The 22,789-nt window shown below is 43.1% G+C and overlaps 1 protein-coding gene across 8 annotated transcripts in view; it reads left to right on the top strand.

The window, feature by feature from the left end:
- Positions 1–22,016, top strand: part of LOC115164557 (calcineurin-binding protein cabin-1) — a 66,819-nt gene extending 44,803 nt beyond the window's left edge. For all 8 annotated transcript variants that reach the window (XM_029717180.1, XM_029717181.1, XM_029717182.1 and 5 more), the window contains 5 exons: positions 10,891–10,965; positions 18,237–18,507; positions 19,647–19,802; positions 19,921–20,123; positions 20,309–22,016. In XM_029717180.1, coding sequence (XP_029573040.1) covers positions 10,891–10,965; positions 18,237–18,507; positions 19,647–19,802; positions 19,921–20,123; positions 20,309–20,461 — 858 coding nt within the window. In that variant the 3' untranslated portion in view covers positions 20,462–22,016. The remainder of the gene's footprint in view (positions 1–10,890; positions 10,966–18,236; positions 18,508–19,646; positions 19,803–19,920; positions 20,124–20,308) is intronic.
- Positions 22,017–22,789: the final 773 nt, after the last annotated feature.

The following is a 22,789-nucleotide window of genomic DNA, read 5'->3' as shown; positions in this document are numbered from 1 at the left end:
TTTCCCTGCTCACACCGCTTTAGTGCTAACACCATGGAGGTGCCTTCAAACAGTGTTGTAAGGAGCCAGATAACACAAAGTAGATCATGTGTAGCCTAATCCATGCAATTGCACTAATCATAATCATCTTCACAGTCCTACAGATATTAACTAACACAAATGGCACCGTTAATATTTACAGCTCATAACTAATTATAAGCTTAGGAATCCACACATCTCATCATACATTTAAATTGTGTTTTCATGAGAGAGGAAAATAATAGATTCGATTTTTTTTTCTTCATGAAAACACAAATTAGATGACTGATGAGATGTGTGGATTCCTAAGCTTATAATTAGTTATGAGCTGTAAATGATGATTAGCGCAATTGCATGGATTAGGCTACACATGATCTACTTTGTGTTATCTGGCTCCTTACAACACTGTTTGATGGCACCTCCATGGTGTTAGCACTAATGTTATGCATAAAATATCCTTACCTAGCTAATAAGGAACGGTGCAAAGTGTTTTTATTAACAATTATTCAAAATGTCTTATTCTGCAACAGTTGTGGATTTGATAATTGCGAGACAAAAAATGATGTTTCCAATGAAAGGTCTTATGTATTATGTGATCCACTAATGGCTTTCTCCACTGGATTCAGACAGACGGAACGGCCCATTTAAATATTTCCATCTTATCAGCAGATAACAGATTTATTGCTCACTGACTAAATTACCGGTTTCCTGTTTTTCTAAGACAGCAATTGGCTGTTTTGAAGGTGAAGTTTGGGCATTTTATTTACTTATGATTTTTGTGAATTGTGATTGGGACCCTTTCTAGTGCACTGGCACTGCTTGTAGACTCAGTCTCGTGATTTTGGCCACATGCTCTGACTCCGAAGCCAAAATGTTACTTCTGATTCAGTTTGGATTCATGTTACCTAGAACTCACACTTTGTTGTATAAAATAGCAGGTACCCGACTAGTTCTAAAGATTCAGTTGGATTGATACGGATCAGAAAGGGACAATTCTATTGCAGTAATGCTACTGTAACATCCCCAAACCTGAATGTCATGTTAAGTTGATTTAATTGAATCATTTCTTACGTGACGCATAGCGGAACTGATCAAATAATAGAGGGATGAGTTACTTTGCATATTGCATCTGAGCCAGCTTCTCCTGATAGGTAGAAAAGTGGGAACTGGGAGTGAACTAAAGCGTTGGCTGGCATTGAGGGTGTTGTTTGAGCACAGCTCTCATCAGCCTCTACAGAAGCATAGATCTAGTGATCAGTGCTGACCGTGGGGAACCTGGCATGTCATTGGCTGTGTCAAGCCACAGAACTGGAGTGGGAGGCAACAGAGGCTAGAAAGGACACTACTAGGCTAAAGAGAGGGAGATGGCTAGCTACTACACCCCTCGCCCTATTTAACTTCTTTCAGTGTCCCTTCTTTATCTCTCTTCACAGACACAATGACGGATACTATTTTGCAAATTAATGAAAATGAAACCATTGGAAAGTGTGCTGAGAGTTTTGGCTGGGATTTGCTTCCATACAATGTTTTGCAACAAAGACAATGAGCACTGAAAGGGGTAACATTACAAACCACGTTTCCATCCACTGTCTTTATGCGAGTAAAGTCATAACGTTTAAAATAAAAGATTCACGACAGCTATGATGGAAATAGGAAGTTTCGGTACAATTTTATAAATGCCAACAGATCATTTGATCGTTTCGACATGGTGGGTTCTTTATCTGTCTTTAAAAATGAATTATGCGAGAAATGGCGGCAGAAACACCTTTTATGCGCTTTATTGATGTAAACTTGGAGTGGTGTGTGGCATGGTGATATGGTGTGTGGACCTCCCACTACGACTTGGGAAACCATGCAGTTTAATTAGGCTACAGGTAAAATAAGTTATGATGAACTTCACAGGTTGGTGAAAGTGCATGTTGATCTTGGTGCTCCTTTCCAATAAATATCAATATCTTATTCTGGTGACGTGATAATCAAAGCTTGACTGCCGTTTGACAAATAAAAATATTCTCGCAATCTTAACCATAATAATCTCAACATGTAGACTAGCCTATCTGCACAGCCTACCCGCACTATCTGCCTACCTGCACTATCAGTGAGCTGTTGGCTAGAGTGAACGTGTCAAGACCAGAGTAGGAACATTTTGCTATTTAACGCAACAGTTTTTGCATGAGTTGAAAATGCTATGGAAACACATTGAACTTTAGATTTCTATTTGGAATATGAAAACTGAAGCAAAAAAACGTCGTCACACTGATTTTTATACGCAAAAGGTCAGTTTGGTGGAACACACCACTGGTGGGAAAATGTGCATATTTCTTTATATTCACATGAAAATCTGTTGCCAATTGGATGGAAACTTAGATACAGTGTGTCTTCTCAGACACACCCTAATAGGGCCTGCATATTTCGGGAACAAAGTGAGCAAGCCTTGACACATTTGTATTACTACAATTGAGTCACACTAAATGCTTTTCCCTAACATGTTTTTGGTGAAGCGAAATTACAATATTAGTGCCTAATTCTTCACCTTTTTACTTTTCTTCTCTAAAAACAAGCACATCAGTTTTGTTTCATGTCATTGGATGTGTTTTACAGTTTAGTGACGTAGCCATGTTCCTCTGCCCACTGGCATGAATGTTCAGTACAGAGCCAGAGCAGTTGCCAGGTTGTGCCAAAAGTTTCACAGTTTGCTTTAGCTCAGCTCTACGTGTTTGTGCCCCGCAAGCCTTTGTACGTCTGGCACTATTATGCTAATTTGGAAGAAGAAAAGTTGTATAAACATGCAAACAGCCCATCCCTCCACTCTACTAAGTTAGGAGGACTGCCTCAAATCAGGTCCAAATGATCAGCTCTCCAGTTTAACCAACCTCAGTATCAGACTGCTGCCTCTTGCAATCCTCCCAAGTGTTTGGCCCCCAGGTCTGCCAAGTCATTCTCCAGACCATTTTATTTGGCAGCCACTTCTTACAACCTAGAGAGTTCCACCTACTGCATCAATCAATCAAATGTATTTATAAAGCCTTTTTACATCAGCTAATGTCACAAAATGTTATACAGACCCCCAGCCTAAAACCCCAAACAGCAAGCATTGCAGCTGTAGAAGCACAGTGGCTAGGAAAAACTCCCTAGAAAGATAGGAACCTATGAAGAAAACAGGCTCTGAGGGGTGGCCAGTTCTCTTCTGGCTGTGCCGGGTGGAGATTTTAAGAGTACATGGCCATTAAGGCCAGATTGTTCTTCAACTGTTAAAACGTTCATAGATGACGTGCAGGGTCAAATAATAATCAAATAGGTTGTAGAGGGTGCAACAGGTAAGTAGTACCTCAGGAGTAAATGTCAGTTGGCTTTTCATAGCCAAGCATTCAGAGGTCGAGATAGTAGGTACAGTAGAGAGTCTCGAAACAGCAGGTTGGGGACAAGGTAGCATGTAGGGTGAACAGGTCAGGGTTCCATAGCTGCAGGCAGAACAGTTAAAACTGGAGCAGCAGCACAACCAGGTGGGCTGGGGTCAGCCAGGAGTCATCAGGCCAGGTAGTCCTGAGGCACGGTCCTAGGGCTCAGGTCCTCTGGGAAGGGAGGGAGTGAGAGAATATTTAGAGGGAGTATACTTAAATTCACACAGGACACCAGATAAGACAGGAGAATGACCCTATCCCCCCAGCACATAGACTATTGCTGCATAGATACTGGAGGCTGAGACAGGGGGGACACTGTGGCCCCGTGTGACGATACTCCCGGACAAGGCCAACCAGGCAGGATATAATCCCACCCACTTTGCCAAAGCACATCCCCCACATCACAAGAAGGATATCAACAGACCACCAATTTACTACCCTAAGACAAGGCTGAGTATAGACCACGAAGTTCTCCTCCACACCTCGCGTGGAAAACCGGACTGGAAGATCATGTCAGTGACTCAACCCACTCAAGTGACGCACCCCTCTTAAGAACTGCATCGAAGAGCACTATTCAGCCAGTGACTCAGCCCCCGTAATAGGGTCAGAGGCAGAGGATCCCAGTGGAGAGAGGGGAGCAGGCCAGGCAGATACAGCAAGGGTGGTTCATCGCTCCAGTGCCTTGCTGTTCACCTTTGCATCCCTGAGCCAGACTACACTCAATCATAGGACCTACTGAAGAGATGAGTCTTCAGTAAGGACTTAAAGGTCGAGACATAGTCTGCGTCTCTCACATGGATAGGCAGACCATTCCATAAAAATGTTGCTCTATAGGAGAAAGCCCTGCCTCCAGCTGTTTGCTTAGAAATTCTAGGGACAACAAGGAGGCATGCGTCTTGTGACCGTATGGTACGTGTAGGTATGTACTGCAGGATCAAATCAGAGAGATAATTAGGAGCAAGCCTATGTAATGCTTTGTAGGTTAGCAGTAAAATCTTGAAATCAGCCCTAGCCTTAACAGGAAGCCAGTGTAGAGAGGCTAGCGCTGGAGTAATATGATCAAATCAAATCAAATGTATTTATATAGCCCTTCGTACATCAGCTGATATCTCAAAGTGCTGTACAGAAACCCAGCCTAAAACCCCAAACAGAAAGCAGTGCATGTGAAAGAAGCACGGTGGCTAGGAAAAACTCCCTAGGAAAAACTCCCTAGAAAGGCCAAAAACCTAGGAAGAAACCTAGAGAGGAACCAGGCTATGAGGGGTGGCCAGTCCTCTTCTGGCTGTGCCGGGTGGATATTATAACAGAACATGGTCAAGATGTTAAAATGTTCATAAATGACCAGCATGGTCAAATAATAATAATCATAGTAGTTGTCGAGGGTGCAACAAGCACGTCCGGTGAACAGGTCAGGGTTCCATAGCCGCAGGCAGAACAGTTGAAACTGGAGCAGCAGCACGGCCAGGTGGACTGGGGACAGCAAGGAGTCATCATGCCAGATAGTCCTGAGGCATGGTCCTAGGGCTCAGGTCCTCCGAGAGAAAGAGAGAATTAGAGAGAGCATATTTAAATTCACACAGGACACCGGATAAGACAAGAGAAATACTCCAGATGTAACAGACTGACCCTAGCCCCCCGACACATAAACTACTGCAGCATAAATACTGGAGGCTGAGACAGGAGGGATCAGAAGACACTGTGGCCCCATCCGATGGTACCCCCGGACAGGGCCAAACAGGCAGGATATAACCCCACCCACTTTGCCAAAACACAGCCCCCACACCACTAAAAAAATGTCTCCAACCAACCACTGATCCAATTTTGGGGTTCTAGTAAAGATTCTTGCAGCCGTGTTTAGCACTAACTGAAGTGTATTTAGTGCTATATCCAGGTAGCCGGAGAGTAGAGCATTGCAGTAGTCTAATCTAGAAGTGACAAAAGCATGGATTAGCTTTTCTGCATTATTTTGGGACAAAAGGTTAAAAAAAAATTGTTATGAAGCTGGAAAAAAAGCTGCCCTTGAAATATTCTTGATATGTCAGTCAAAAGATGGATCAGGGTCCAGAGTAACACTGATGTCCTTCACAGTTTTATTTGATACTGTACAACCATCAAGATTAATTGTCAGATCCAACAGCAGATCCCTTTGTTTCTTGGGTCCTAGATCTAGCATCTCTGTTTTGTCCGAGTTTAAAAGTAAAACATTTGCCGCCATTCACTTACTTATGTCTGAAGCACAGGCTTCCAGTGATGTTTTATTGAAATGTACAGCTATGTGTCGTCCGCATAGCAGTGAAAGTTGACATTGTGTTTCCGAATGACATCACCAAGAGGTAGAATATATAATGAAAACAATAGTGGTCGTTAGATGGCGCCGACAGATAGGGCAACTCTGCTTCCAGCTCCTAAACAACTCTGCAGTATAATTATTTTTTTGTATTATTTCTTACATTATTAGGCCAGGAAATGTTTTGTGTTATTACATACAGCCAGAAAGAACTTTTGGATATCAGAGCGGCGGTAACTCACCAACATCACGACTGAGAATACGACTTTCCTGAATTGGATCCTTTGTTCGTACCCCTCATGATTAACTACTCATGGTGTGATTGACCTAGAAAACCTCACAATCAAATGCCAACCGTATTACCTCCCAAGAGAATTCTCTTCGGTTATACTCACAGCCGTGTATATTCCCCCTCAAGCCGATACCACAACGGCCCTCAAAGGACTGCACTGGATTTTAACAAAGCAAGGAAAACGCTACCGAAGTTCTACCAACATGACTGTAGCACTGCTACTTTCCCCGCCCTTCCTTCGGCAAATCTGATCACGACTCTGTTTTGCTCCTCCCTGCCTATAGGCAGAAACTCAAACAGGAAATACTCGTGCTAAGGACTATTCAATGCTGGTCTGACCAGTCGGAATCCATGCTTCAAGATTGTTTTGATCACATGGACAGGAATATGTTCCGGGTAGCCTCTTAAGAATAACATCAATGAATACACGGATACGGTGACTGAGTATATCCGGAAGTGTATAGGATATGTTGTACCCACTGTGACTATTAAAACCTACCCTAACCAGAAACAGTGGATAAATGGCTGCATTTGCGCGAACCACCGCATTTAACCATGGCAAGGTGACTGGGAATATGGCCGAATACAAACAGTGTAGTTATTCCCTTCGTAAGGCAATCAAACAGGCAAAACGTTGGTATGGAGACAAAGTGGAGTCGCAATTCAACGGCTCAGACATGAGACGTATGTGGCAGGGTCTACAGACAATCACGGACTTCAAAGGGAAAACCAGCCACGTCGCGGACACCGTCTTGCTTCAGGACAAGCTAAACACCTTCTTCACCCGCTTTGAGGATAACACAGTGCCACCGACGCGGCCCGAACCAAGGACTGTGGGCTCTCCTTCTCCATGGCCGACGTGAGTATGACATTTTAGCGGGTTAACCCTCACTAGGCTGCCGTCCCAGACGGCATTCCTAGCTGCGTCCTCAGAGCATGCGCAGACCAGCTGGCTGGAGTGTTTACGGACATATTCAATCTCTCCCTATCCCAGTCTGCTGTCCCCACTTACTTCAAGATGTCCACCATTTGTTCCTGTACCCAAGAAAGTAAAGGGAACTGAACTAAATGACTATCACCCAGTAGTACTCACTTTTGTCATCATGAACTGCTTTGAGAGTCTAGTTAACGATCATATCACCTCTACCTTACCTGACACCCTAGACCCACTTCAGTTTGCTTACCGCCCCAATAGATCAACAGACGAGAGGAATACCTATTTTAAAATGCTCTTCAATGGTCTTCATTGACTATAGCTCAGCATTCAACACCATAGTACCCTCCAAGCTCATCATTAAGCTCAGGACCCTGAGTCTGAACCCCGTCCAGTATAACTGGGCCATGGACTTCCTGACAGCCGCCCCCAGCTGGTGAAGGTAGGAAACAACACCTCCACTTTGCTGATCCTCAACACTGGGGTCCCACAATGGTGCCTGCTCAGCCCCCTCCTGTACTCCCTGTTCACCCATGACTGCGTGGCCACGCACGCCTCCAACTCAATCATCAAGTTTGCAGACACAACAGTAGTAGGCCTGATTACCAACAATGATGAGACAGCCTACAGAGAGGAGGTGAGGGTCCTGGGATTGTGGTGCCAGGAAAATAACCTCTCACTCAATGTCGACAAAACTGAGGAGCTGATCGTGGACTTCAGGAAACAGCAGAGGGAGCATGCCCCATCCACATCGATTGGACCGCAGTAGAGCAGGTGGAAAGCTTCAAGTTCCACGGCTTAAACATCACTGACGATCTGAAGTAGTCCACCCACACAGACAGTGTGGTGAAGAAGGCGCAACAGCGCTTCTTCAACCTCAGGAGGCTGCTGAAATTTGTCTTGGCAAAACGCTCACAAACTTTTACAGATGCACAATTGAGAGCATCCTGTCGGGCTGTATCACTGCCTGGTACGGCAACTGCACCGCCTGCAACCGCATGTCTCTCCAGAGGGTGGTGCGGTTTGCCCAACGCATCATCGAGGGCAAACTACCTGCCCTCCAGGACACCTACAGCACCCAATGTCACAGGAAGGCTAAACAGATCATGAAGGACATCAACCACCCGAGCCAGTGCCTGTTCACCCCTCTATCGTCCAGAAGGCTAGGTCTGTACAAGTGCATCAAAGACTGAAGGACAGCTTCTATCTCATCAGACTGTTAAATAGCCATCACTAGGCGGCTTCCACCCGGTTACGTAACACTGCACCTAAGAGGCTGCTGCCCCATATTCATGGACTTGAAATCACTGGCCATTTTAATAATGGAACACTAGTCAGTTTTAATGTTTACATATTTTTGCTTTACTCATCTCATCTCATGTATATACTGTATTCTACTGTATTTAGTCTATGCCACTCCGACATTGCTCATTCTGATATTTATATGTTCCTTAATTCCATTATTTTACATTTATGTTGTGTGTATTGCTGTGAATTGTAAGATATTACTGCACTGTTGGAGCTAGAAACACAAGCATTTCACTACACCCGCAATAACATCTGCTAAACATGTGTATGTGACAAATAAAATTTGATTTGATAACAGAACCTTGAGGAACACCAACATTTACAACTGATTTGTCAGAGGACAAACCATCCACAGAGACGAACTGATATCTTTCTGACAGATAAGATCTAAACCAGGCTAGAACTTGTCCGTGTAGACCAATTAGGGTTTCCAATCTCTCCAGAAAAATGTGGTGGCGATGGTGTCAAAAGCAGCACTTTGCAGAGCCTTGGTCTGACGCCATTAAAAGGTAATTTACCACCTTACATTTGCATTTTAGTCATTTAGCAGACGCTCTTATCCAGAGCGACTTACAGTAGTGAATGCATACTTTTCATACATTTCATTTCATGCATTTTTTTTGTTTGTTTTTGTACTGGCCCCCCGTGGGAATCGAACCCACAACCCTGGCGTTGCACACACACCATGCTGGCGTTGCAAACACCATGCTCTACCAACTGAGCCACAGGGAAGACCAGAGTGGAAACACTAAGGCCCTTCACGAGTGCAGTCTCACTACTATGATGGGGTCTAAAACCAGACTGAAGCGTTTTGTATACATTATTTGTCTTCGGGAAGGCAGTGAGTTACTGCAACTGCTTTTTCTAAACATTTTGAGAGGAATGGGAGATTTGATATTGGCATCATTTTATTTTTCAGGTCAACGTTTGGCTTTTTCAAGAGAGGCTTTATTACTGCCACTTTTAGTGAGTTTGGTACACATCCAGAGGATAGGAAGCCATTTATTATGTTCAATATAGGAGTGCCAAGCACAGGAAGTAGCTCTTTCAGTAGTTTGTCAATGCAGAACCAAAATGTTTTTAACACCACACCACCACATAATAAAGTAGCTTGTTTGAGAGATATGTGAACATGGAGGCTTACTTTCATGTGTGTTACTCCATTAGTACTCCATCATTTGTGCTACTCCATGTGCAGCAGCATCAGCTTCCTGACTCCCACACACAGAGCGCAGTGGTCTAAGGCACTGCATCTCAGTGCAAGAGCCGTCACTACAGTCCCTGGTTAGAATCCAGACTGTATCACATCAGGCCATGATTGGGAGTCCCATAGGGTGGCGCACAATAAGAATTTGTTCTTAACTAAATTGCCTAGTTAAATAAAATAAACAGAGGCACACATCTACTGACAGACAGAGAGCAGACAGCCTCCACAGAGAGAGGCCTAATGAGGGCCACCTTCTATTACTACGGCTCCTATTACTACGGTGTTTCCCTAAGTACATGGAGTAGCCAGCCAAATAAATAAAAAGGTATTCAGCCAGGGTTTCCAGGGCTGTCTTAAAAAGGGGTCCAGGGGCATTGCCCCCCCCCCCCCCCCCCGGCTGCCATTAGCAATCATCCTTATAACTTCTGTGTGCAATTATTTATATATATACCATGATTGTCTTCAAAATATGTATTTATTTACACAAAGATGGACCACGAAGATTGCCATTTTCCCATTCATTATAATGGGGTGTCCTGTTAACAGAAAACAATGCCTGCAGTACCGGAATCAGCCTTGAACTTTGTCGCTTCAATGAGAGGGGGCAGTCGTTCTCCCCTGGTGTGCATGCACACTAATTAACTGGGTGCTTTGATTAGCAAATCATATGGAGCCATCTGACAATCTTTACTGACCAAAATATTAAAGGCTACTTATGGAAATGTGATTATTCAATTTTGTTTTAAATAAATTTGCTAACATTTCTAAAAACCCTGTTTTGGCTTTGTCATTTTGGGGTATTATGTGTAGATTGATGAGGGTGAAAAAAACAATTGAATCAGTTTTAGAATAAGGCTGTAACGAAATGTGGAAAAATTCAAGGGGTCTGAATGCTTTCCGAATGCACTGTAATCCACGCAGGTCTCAAAAAGCAGGTTATACAAACTTGCTTCCCGTATTCCCTTTTGAGAGAGAGAGTGCAGGTCAGTAACAAAGCATTAATTCACAGACAGCAACATAACTCATTTGCATTGCAATAGTCAATGTACCGTACCAGGCAGTCCATCAAAACAGCAACACGATGCTGGTTATCACACAGACATCACACCGTATCCCTCTGTCGGTCTGAGTAAATAACGTAGCTCCTCGAGCCGCCTGCATCGGCACCTGCCGGGAAAAGGCTATACGGACTTTTATGACTAGCAAATGTAACATTTTAAATGAAAAGAAACCTAGATTATTTATGAAGTTCAATAAGTAGTTGGCCAAGAATATGTACATTACCAGCTGTTTAGGTGGCGATTAGTGGAAACACTAAGGCCCTTTGCTATGTGTTAGCCATCCGGAGCTGAATCACTGGTGCTAACGTGGCTGTATGAGCGGTGTAAGAATGTGTTTCTCTGCTCTGATCGTCTCTTTTCTCTTCTCTCATGGTGTGGACAGGTGGACGAGGATGTGGCGCTGGACCAAGCAGTGAAGTTCTGCCAGATACAGATGGCCACGTCAGCACAACGACAGGTAGGAGGATGACCTGGCCCACACACACACACGCCGTGCATACTTCATGCATATACTCTACATCTACATGGACCCCATACAAACATAACACTCACAAGTGTAAACATTCAATATGTCCATAAATCCCATGATCCCAGTTGAATCAAAGCACTGGTCACTAATTGATCTACCCCAGATTATCCAGATATCATATTCTTATTTGTTTCATCTGCTCATCTGACTGGAGAGTTCTTCCACAGCCAGGGCTTCTCTTGAAATTATCTGGGCTTTGATTGAAGCTATTCGAGGGATGTGTGGTCCCACAATTCAAATAAAACTTGAGGTTGGTTGCTTCTTGTCTTTCCCATCCGCGAGATGTTAAGCTAGATCTAAATAATTCCCCCGAACTACTTGAAACTTGTCAGCCATGGACAGGAGCCCTGGGGGAATGATACAGTACTCTACTCACTAAATACCGGAAAAGCAATGATTGTTAATCATGACCCATTCTATTGGGTCACTTCCTCTTTCCTTTCTGGGAACAAACCGTTTTGAATAGATACGTTATCCATTTTGATGCATGTTTGTTTATTTCTTGATGTTAAAGCATGTCTGTTCCTCTACACAGCATGTCTGTTTACACTACACATTGTGTCATTTCACTATTTTCCCCTAAGGCTGCTGTAACTTATCTTTTAACCACTTTCCATTGTGTTCAAAGCACCCGTTTGCAACTACAGCGTACAGTGCATTCAGAAAGTATTTAGACCCCTTGACTTTTTCTACATTCATCTACACACAAATACCCCACAATGACAAAGGAAAATCGGGTTTTTAGAAATATTTGCAAATTTATAAAAATATACACTGCCATTCAAAAGTTTGGAGTCACTTAGACAAAGTTTGGGGTCACTTTTTCCTTGTTTTTTAAAGAAAAGCACATGTTTGTCCATTAAAATAATATGAAATTGATCAGAAATACAGTGGAAATGTTGTAAATGACTATTGTAGCCGGAAACGGCTGATTTTTATTTTTTATATATTTTTTTAATGGAATATCTACGTAGGCGTACAGAGGCCCATTATCAGCAACCATCACTCCTGTGTTCCAATGGCGCGTTGTTAGCTAATCCAAGTATATCAGAAGGCCAGCATCCCGCAGTCCGGGCTCTGGCTGGGCCACTCAAGGACGTTCAGAGACTTGTCCCGAAGCCACTCCTGTGTTGTCTTGGCTGTGTGCTTAGGGTCGTTGTCCTGTTGGAAGGTGAACCTTCGCCCCAGTCTGAGGTCCTGAGCGCTCTGAAGCAGGTTTTCATCAATGATCTCTCTGTACTTTGTTCCGTTCATCTTTCCCTCTATCCTGACTAGTCTCCCAGTCCCTGCTGCTGAAAAACATCCCCATAGCATGATGCTGCCACCACCATGCTTTACTGTAGGGATGGTGCCAGGTTTCCTCACAGAAGTGACTCTTGGCATTCAGGCCAAAGAGTTCAATCTTGGTTTCATCAGACCAGAGAATCTTGTTTCTCATGGTCTGAGAGTCTTTAGGTGCTTTTTGGCGAACTCCAAGCGGGCTGCCATGTGCCTTTTGCTGAGGAGTTGCTTCCGTCTGACCACTCTACCGAAAAGGCCTGATTGGTGGAGTGCTGCAGAGATGGTTGTCCTTCTGGAAGGTTCTCCCATCTTCACAGAGGAACTCTGGAGCTCTGTCAGAGTGACCATCGGGTTCTTGGTCTCCTCCCTGACCAAGGACCTTCACCCCCGATTGCTCAGTTTGGCCGGGCGGCCAGCTCTAGGAAGAGTCTTGGTGGTTCCAAACTTCTTTCATTTAAGAATGATGGAAGCCACTGTGTTCTTGGGGACCTTTGATGCTGCGTACATTTAAAAAAACAGATCTGTGCCTCGACACAATCCTGTCTCGGAGCTCTACGGACAATTCCTTTCGAAATGATGGCTTGGTTTTTGCTCTGACATAAACTGTCAATTGTGGGATCTTATATAGACAGGTGTGTGCTTTTCCAAATTATGTCCAATCAATTGAATTTACCACAGGTGGACTCCAATCAGTTGTAGAAATATTTAAAGGTTGGTCAATGGCAAACAAGATGCGCCTGAGCTCTATTTTGAGTCTTATAGCAAAGGGTCTGGATACTTATGTAAATAAGGTATTTCTGTTTTATCTTTAATACATTTCTAAAAACCTGTTTCAGATTTGTCATTATGGGGTATTGTGTGGAGATGGATGAGGAAAATACTTTTAGAATAAGGCTGTAACCTAACACAATGTGGAAAAAGTCAATGGGTCTGAATACTTTCCGAATGCACTGTATGCGTCAATTGAATTTCAATTACTCGAATGGCAAATAATACACTCTACTCTGAATGTCTGACTGCTAGTGTCTCTGACTGTATAGGAAAGACTGTCCTTTTAGATTGAGGGTCTCAGTGGTAATTAGTAAAGGTTATTTATTGACACAATAAGGCAGCAGCTGTTGGGACCCATTCACTCTAGCCTTGTTTCACACTGTACCCTAACTGAGGGAAATAACTAGCTGAACTGTCTGCTGGGGAGTGTGCTAGTTCTGTTTGCCCTTATTTGGGTGCTGTGCTGTTAGCTTGTGAAGCCTGCAGAGCGCCATGGGCGGGCAACACAGCAGTGACTGGCTGCAGAAGCTGTCAGCTAGATCATAGTATTGAGTTTCCTAATGGACTGACATTCTTCTCTCTTCCATAGAGCACGTGAGACGGTGTGAGCTATTAACATGCCGTGTCTGTCTGTAGTAAGATGAGCTGTGTTCTAGCTGGGTAAATCCCAGGGCTTTCTTCTCTGCACCATCCTGCCCGTGCTTAAAATAACCCCAGGTGCAGTGAGAATGTTCCCTTTTGTCCTTTGTCTTCACACAGCAGTTGCAGAACTTGTTATTGGTTTGAACTGAGTAGTACCATTGATATGTGCAGCATTGCTTATTTGCACATGAAAGGAAATGGTACATTTTGAATTCTATAGGGAGAATTTAACACAAGTTTATTCTGCAGCCATATGCGGAGACGCTATACACAGTCAAATGAAAGTTAAAATGCTAGTGATATCGAATGTGAAACTGGGGAAAAAGCCTGTTTATAATAGCTTTGTTGTGTAATGCTCACTCTAACCTATAATCATTGCAGCTGAGCTTTGTGTTTATCTCTCGCATTCTTTATAAAAATCATCAGTTCTTCTGCCTCATCTGTGGGTAGTCACTGAGCCCCCATCCCACTGCCTCCGCATCCGGCTCGGGTCTCTCATCATGTTGTTTCGCTAATGTAAACCACAGTACGGCATACTAAAGAGAGAAAACGATGGGTAGGCTACTATAGCTCACAATGTACAGTTATTTAGCATCATTTATACAGGTAAGGGTTGTGATCATGGCCTTATAAAGGCTCTGTGTATGTGTGCATCACAAGTCATGATGTAGATAAGACTTTGATGCTGGATCCAAGCAGGATGGTTTCATAACAGTGTGCATGTGGTCAGTTGTCATCAGTGTGTCCCATTTATCACACCACATCTAGGTTTCCCATGTGATTTTTCTCATTAATCCATGTTTTAGATTTAATTGACATTGTTGTTTGTATTCAAGGTCTAGTTACTATTCTAGTGGTTGTTATTTGTAAGGCCTAATACAGTGCCTTCAGAAAGTACACCCCTTGACTTTTCCCACATTTTGTTAGAGCCTGAATTTAAAATGGATTAAATTGAGATTTGGTGTCGCTGGCCTACACACAATACCCCATAATTTCAAATGTTTACATATTGATAAAAAATGTAAAGCTGAAATGTCAGTAAATGGCAAGCCTAAATGAGTTCAGGAGTTCCAATTTGCTTAACAAGTCGTATAATAGTCGTATAATAAGTTGCATGGACTCAATAATAGTGTTTAACATGATTTTTGAATGACTACCTCATTTTTGTACCCCACACATACAATTATCTGTAAGGTCCCCCAGTCGAGCAGTGAATTTCAAATACAGATTCAACCACAAAGACCAGGGAGGTTTTTCAATGCCTTGTAAAGAAGGGGACCTGTTGGTAGAAATAAAAGCAGACCTTGAATATCCCTTTGAGCATGGTGAAGTTATTAATTACACTTTGGATGGTCTATCAATATACCCAATCACTACAAAGATACAGGCGTCCTTCCTAACTCCGTTGCCGGAGAGGGATTTTACAATGAGGCGAATGGTTTGGCTGTGACAGGTGAAATCTGAGGATGGATCAACAACATTGTAGATAATCCACAATACTAACCTAAATGACAGATTGAAAAGAAGAAGCCTGTACAGAATTAACATTCTAAAACAAACATATTGTTTGCAATAAGGCACTAAAGTAAAACTGCAAAAAAATGTGGCAAAGAAATAATGTCCTGAATACAAAACGTTATGTTTGGGGCAAACACAACATGTCACTGAGTACCACTCATCATATTTTCAAATATAGTGGTGGCTGCATCATGTTATGGGTATGCTTGTCATTGACATAGACTAGGGAGTTTTTTAGGATAAAAATAAACGTAATAGAGCAAAGCACAGGCAAATCCTAGAGGAAAACACAAGGCCAAATATACACTGGATTTGCTTACCAAGACAACATTGAATGTTGCTAAGTGGCCTAGTTACAGTTTTGACTTAAATCGGCTTGAAAATCTATGGCAAGACTTGAAAATGGCTGTCTAGCAATGATCAACAACCAACTTGACAGAGCTTGAAGAATTTTAATACTGTACAATCCAGGTGTGGAAAGCTCTTCGACTTACCCAGAAAGACTCAAAGCTGCAATCGATGACAAAGGTGATTCTAACATCTATTGGCTGATTCTGTATTGTGAAGATTCTGTATTTCATTTTCAATAAATTTGCAAACATTTCTAAAAACATGTTTTCACTTTGTCGTTATGGGGTATAGTGTGTGTAGATATACATTTTTTTTTTTAAGTGATCCATTTCAGGCTGTAACAAAACAATATGTGGAATAAGTCAAAGGGTATGAATACTTTCTGAAGGCACTGTATATGGGGCTAATATAGCAGAGCAGAAAATGACTGTGTTCGGGGTGATCCTCTGCTCCCTGCCACCTACTCACTTTATGCTCTCGCAGGTGCACAAATCTAGATGACTGAGTCACACCTGTGAACGGAGACAGAAGATTCATACAACGTGCCTAGTCACCAAACCGATTGATCCTCACATTAGTGAGCACACTCTGAGCCCTCTCTTGTGTATAGAGATTACATTTTACTGAGCCTGAAAATAATGAGTTTATATCTAGACACTCAATTATAATGAGTTGCGGAGTTGCCATTGCTAATGTGTCGAAGTTGTTATTCTACTGCTGGGCTATGTGGTCTTTGAGACAGAGCTGACACCTGGAAAGAGGAGGTTGGCATAAGGCTAAGCAACTCCCCTGCAGGGGTCTGGTTGTTACTCATGTGGGTGGGATGATCTGCTAGTCGTGTATTGACAGGATTCATTTTAATATTTTGCTATTTCACCCATCCATTTACTTGGGACTTATTTGCAAAGTTTTGTGGGCGGCCTTGGTCTCATTTGCACTCTGTCCTCCTTACCAAGAAGTCAGGTCACATCTCAAAGCCTTCAGTGCCACCTGCCAAAGTCGATGAAGAATATGGAGCTTCAGGTCTCAAAGAAACAATGGCAGCCCTTGAACTAAGTCTGATTTGGAGTAATGATAACTAGGCTATAACGATAACTTGGAGAGGCAATAATTTAATTAAAAGATTATCAGAACAGGAGATGACATACACAGAACTGATAAGCTGCTTTTTAAACCCCATCTCGGTAATTGCAGTAGGGATCACCCACTTTGAAACCAGTCTGGCTGTAAGCAGTCTTGATATGATACTCAGTGAATGGTGGAAACAACAACTAGGCTGCACGGAAGAGTCTGCTGCAGTGCTCTCAGGTACTTATTCTCAGAGCAAAGGGTCTTTATTGTGTTCCTATGTCTTTTATGTATAATTCATGATATAAGAAGCTTCAAAGCTAGCAATGGAACCATGTAGGAGCTGCTGTTGGTCTGTGTTGAGATGTGGGTCTGTTGCAGCTGGAGGTTTGGTTGGTTGGTTTGTTGAAGCCTGTGTGAATCCCTCATGGAGCCTCGTAATAAACAACTCGGAGCAGGCTTTGACTATAAATCCCTGCAGTGGGATCCTGAGAAAAATACCAAGTGAGCTATGTTATCGGTAGATCAGCTGACTGATCCAGACTAACCTTGTGTTGTGTGGCAACCTGATAGTCATGTTACCTTAAAGCTGAGACCCGCGAAAGGTGGAACGGTGCCATTGGTTGCCCCCAGGCACATTTGTTTTGGTTTTGGAAAGGAGATGAACATTCGGCAATGTAATAAATTAAAGAAGTCTTACTACATACTCTTCTATCGCGCATGCAATGATGTCAGAGAGAATAAAACCGTGTTCGTTGTTTGAAGTAATGTCTTTGTTATTGTAATATAGCAAATGGACGTTTCAGTTTCACCGCAATGGATTCCAACTTTAACCTGGACATGAGTCATGATAAGATTATAGAAAATCATCTATACTCCATCTTGTGCATTCATTTGGTTTGAATCTTTAAAGTGAGATGAAATTACACTGACCCTCTGACTTCTTACCTTCATTTGATTAGCTTTACTACTGCTGTATATCATTATCAGTGCCCTGCCTCGAATTCCTCCTTCCCAGTTATCCAATGTGTCCCTGGCATTCAGTCCAAAGCTTTCCTATTTGAGGGAAAACCAAACGGAAACTGTATTCATGCCATTTTCCATTGGCTGTGTTCTTCCGGTTGCCATGACAGCAGCTGTGGGAGCAGGGCGGCTCTTGTCACAGGTTGTTTGTGCAGCTCTTGTGTTTATGAGTAGTCCTCAAAACACGCATGGGAGAGTGGCAGGCAGGGTCGGAGTATAGTCCTGGAGTTGTGTTCCTGTGGTGGCAGATCAGATCCCCCTCCAGCGGCCTGCATGCTTGCCCAGTCTGACTCCACACACTACAGGTTCCACACAGAGAAGTACGCCTCAGACCCCTGACACCTCCACAGGACACAGCTCTAGCATTAAGTCAGTGTAATAGTAATGAAGTTCATTTTTTTGTGTGAACAGTGAGCCGGCATTGGTTATAATGACTCAAACTGTTCCTACGGCAGTTCTACGTACAGGGGAACAAGATTCTACTGCAGATGGGCACTCCGTCAGGCTCCTCCTCCTTACTGCCACTCTGTCTTTATCTTTATCAGTCTGCCAGTGATGCCCCGACAACACCTAAGTACTCCAAGGAGCACCGCGACATCTTCTTCCCTGCCTCTCTGCCCACCCCGGTCCTGCTCAGTCACGCTGCCTGCCACCCCCTGTCTGTCCAGGATAGCCAAGCCAAACTCCAGTACGAGCCCCTTGGCAAGGTGCCCAGACCTCCAGCCAGCGGCTCCCACGAGCATTGTCAGCCCCAGCACAGGAGAGCCCCCCTGCCTATCCACCCTGCTTCAACTATGGCCTTCCACCCCCAAACAGGTCAGTTTCCTTCCTCCCTCCTCTCGAAGTACATTTCATAAAACACAACTGTAACACTGCCTGTTAAACTGGTCTGATAAAAAACGCGTTTAAAATATGCTGCTACAAAGAGGATAAGTTCATCAAACATTTCATCAAAATTGTGTGGATCCTCTTTGGTGAATATATTGCAATGTGAATAGATTTGTAACAGCCACGGTAAGTTAGCTACAAACTGGGTTTTTTCACTGTGCTGTATCTGCAGTTGATGATTCCCTGCTTTGTACCTGCTTCTCTAGGGGAGGAGGACAGATTAAACTGTCAGAGCTCTCTGTCTCTCTCTGTTTCTGTGTAATTAGATAGCCAGCCAGCAAGGGGCACACTTGCCCACCCAGAGCAGTGTTATGTAACTTCTGTACATCATGACCTGGTTGAATATTGAATTTGTAGTTTAGTAAGTCACTAATGTCTCCCTAGTACATAGTACATCTGACACTTACAGATGTAAGTGTTTGAAATAATGATATTTCTTTAACTCAGGACACTGTTCTCCTGATGATGCAGTGTTTCCTTATGTCACGATTGTGTCAAGCCTCTTCAGTTTACCGTCCTGATTGTTGAGTACATTGAATATTTAAGGAGGGTATCATCCACATGAGTGCGCACACGTGAGGTGTGAGGTTAAGGAGATCAATGCTCAGCATCAGGAAGCTCGACACTGAAATCTACTAATGGTTTCCCAGGCAACCTGAATGAAGAGGTCGGGTAGAGAGAGAGAGTGGATTATTGTATATGCTGGCAGGGCTGCGAGCGCTACTGAACGATGCTACATGAGGATCTCGCAGGCAGGCTGAGGCATTACTTTCCCTCGTATTTCCTATTTTCCTCCAGCTTTCATTGTGGGATCTGTTATGGCAGCCTGTTTGAAATCAGTGGCTTTGTTTGTCTATGTATTAAAAATGCTCATGTTAATGTTGGTCATTGCAAACATTGTTGCTATAGTATAGTGCACTGCATAGTGAATCAGTCTGAAATGGGTTATTCTGTCAACCCCAGAAGTATGAGTGAGAGCCTGCCATCTTGTCTTTCTTCACTGTGCTGGTGTATGTGTTTTGAATGCTGTATGGATTGTGACAGGTGATGTGGTTGTGTTTCTCCAGAGGAACGTGAGGAGCCCCCAGAGGGACTGTCCTACAGACAGCAGGAGTCTCATCTTTGCCAACAAATGAAGTTGGCCACTGTGTCCCCAGGGCAGGAGGCTGCAGGCTGGTACCATGACGAGCCTGCTTCCTGTAGTGCCACACAAACCTGCTCAGGTAAGACCGTTTACAACCAGGAATTACCAAGTAAGAATTACAATAAGGGGAGGATCCATGTGAGAAGTTGTCATAATGTTTCTCTGTCCCATCTGTCTCTACCTCCTCTGTTGTTTAGACCAGCAGCTGTATGGCAGCAGTGAGCAGTCCAGGATTTCGGACCCTTGTCGTATCCGCTCACGCATCCCCCCCAACATGCCAAAGCTCTTCATCCCCTCCACTGTCACCAAGTTCCCCCCGGAGATCACCGTCACCCCGCCTACTCCCACCCTGCTCTCCCCCAAAGGAAGTATTTCAGAGGAAACCAAGCAGAGACTCAAGGTGTGCTCCCTCTCTCTCTCTCCCCTTCTCTCTCTCCTATCTATTTATCTCTCTCCCTATCCTATCTATGTATCGCTCTCTCTCTATCCTATCTATTTATCTGTCTTTCTGGAAACTTTCTATCTTCTCACCCTGTCTATCAGTGAAACTAAACCCTGCGGTTCTCTGCTCCTGTTCCTGTGTAGAACGTGATCCTGTCCTCCCAGTCGGCGGCCACAGTGAAGAAGGAGACGCTGAGCCAGCCGGCCCTGGAGGTGCAGGAGACCTCTAGCCAGGAGTCCTCTCTGGAGAGTGAATCAGACGATGGGGATGAGGAGGATGATTACATGGACATCTGAGCCACTGCTACAAGACTGAACAAACCCTGGCCACTCCTTCGAGCTAGACCTGACTACCATCAAACCCCTCCACTTCCTCCCTTGTCTTGAAACGATGGAATGGTACATGTCACTGCAGCTAGTGTCTCTGTGTTGGTGCAGTTGGTCTATCTTGTAATTTCAAGCTGTCTTAATGGAAAAAAGCTCTTGAAGTGAAAATGTGCAAATGCGCAATGTTCTGCTCTTGACACTGGATGACTGGGGATGTTTTTCGTTTAACAGCAATTTTGCAAAGTGCCATTTACACTTATCACACCTGTCAGCTAACCAAGCTCTCCATGGTCTTTCACATGAAAATGGGAAAAGGTGTAGAATGATGATCTACGCTTACTGTAAGTTAAATGGTCAGAATTGGTGGTGGATTGTTGCTATGCAGACACATTCTTAGCATGCGATGCAGACACATTCTTAGCATGCAATGCAGTTGGCATCCTTGGCTGTGATTTATACATCTTGCACAGGTAATGGGGCCTAACTAGAATTTGGCCTGCTTTTACTGTATGTTTCAACTGCAGCTAAGTCCTTGTTGTTGGGATGCAACATCCCACACAGGTCCTTCAACATGATGAAATGTGCCATGGCAACATATCACAGGTGCCAGCCAACTTCTATCCATACACATTGATATAAGAATCTGAACGGCAAGAAATCCACATTTGTATGTGACCTGCATTTTCATGGACACTTAAGATTTACTGAGGACTGCAAACCAGAGTTTTATATAGGGCTCCTAAAGCAATGTTGAGGACCCTACTTCTCCAAAGCCTAATAACCTGTAGCAGATTGGATATGTTTACACTTCCCAGTGGGATGTCTTTGATTTGTCTCTTGTTCATGTTCTATTTTTGTACTCAACTGTCTTATATCAAGTCTTGTTTGATTTTGTCCTTTTGTTTCTCTGTGGATTTGTAGCTTGGAGGACCCTTCTTTACCAGGAAGAGGTCCTGTCACCAGCATTGCTGAGAATAATAGACAAAGTGATGTTTTGGATTAGTCTGAATTAGCTTTTGTAAATATCACACTTAAAACATATTCTCAAATGAAGCAACTCTTACGTGGTCCGGGTGTTTATTTAGCGTTGGGGTCAAGTGTGAATGTTCCTAATTCAGCGAAAATGCCTTGGTAAATATGTTTAAATTCTATGTCAACTCAGAGGACGACAATAGAATGTTTTTTTTTTTTACAGATTGTTTCTATAAAAAGGATATTTACCATATGTTTCTTGTAAATTGTCTTTAGAAGACTTTTTAAAAGGAAGAAATTATCAACAAATAATTGTAAAGGACATCACCCGAACAAGTCTTGCTTGACTACCTACCTGTAAATGGATGTTTGTATTTTTTGGTGTAAAATAATGTTTTGTATTTCTGCTGCTGAGCTTCTTATGGGAATGTATAATGGCTGAGAGGTTTTTCTTCCTTAAACCTTGACACAGGCTGGGGAGTTGTTGTTCTTTACATATTAACTTGCCACATTAAAGATGTCACAAACCAAACATATACGTGATACGCTCTTACCTGGTCTCGGTGCTCTTTAATTATACTGGCAGTATAATTTCAGCCAGTAGTTTTGAAAGTAGCCCAATCGTGTACAACGTTATCCAATTCATATATCATATGTTATGAATTCTAATTCGTACAATATTTTTGAAATTTCTACGTGCTTAAGATCCCGTGAATTTCTTTAATACATATTTTCATTACTTGGTGTTTTGAACTGAGATGTTCTGTTTATTTTTATATTTAGGTTGAGTTTGAGCTTCAATCCCCGGCAGCTATAATGGTAATGTATTGGTTGCAATGGCCGTATATAGTTTAAATCTGTTTGCAAGACCAGCTCTACAAATTACAATCTCCAGTCAAGTTTCACCTAAACAAAACAACCTGCGGCAAAGTGTCCATCTTCCTGCCAACATGTCCCCTGTGTATCATTCATGTTGAGACCACACCATGTCTCGCTCTGACATTTTAGTCAAAGAGCTTGCACACTTATGTGTGTAGTCCCCGACACGAGGGAAGTCATTATCCTTCATTAACAACTTACAGAAGTTTCTTATGAAGTGCTGTTAATTAGTAATTTCCCCCTTTGCAAGGAAAGCTACATTTGAGTTTTGTTTTCTTATGAGGTGGACCAAATGTGTGCTCCCCATCCCCTTGAAATAGTGAAATCTGTCTTCTCCAAGCCTTGATCAGGCAGAGGCAGTGGTTGGTAAGTGATCAGGCAGGTAAGTGATTTTTTTTTTCAGTGTTTCAACCTCTGTCTCTGTCAGCAGGAATAAGTTAAGTAACT

Source organism: Salmo trutta, chromosome 27 (genome assembly GCF_901001165.1).
Source record: "Salmo trutta chromosome 27, fSalTru1.1, whole genome shotgun sequence".
In the NCBI taxonomy this organism is placed as follows: domain Eukaryota; kingdom Metazoa; phylum Chordata; class Actinopteri; order Salmoniformes; family Salmonidae; genus Salmo; species Salmo trutta.
Note: the sequence above shows the minus strand (reverse complement) of the source record. Positions and strands in the feature narration are given on the sequence as shown.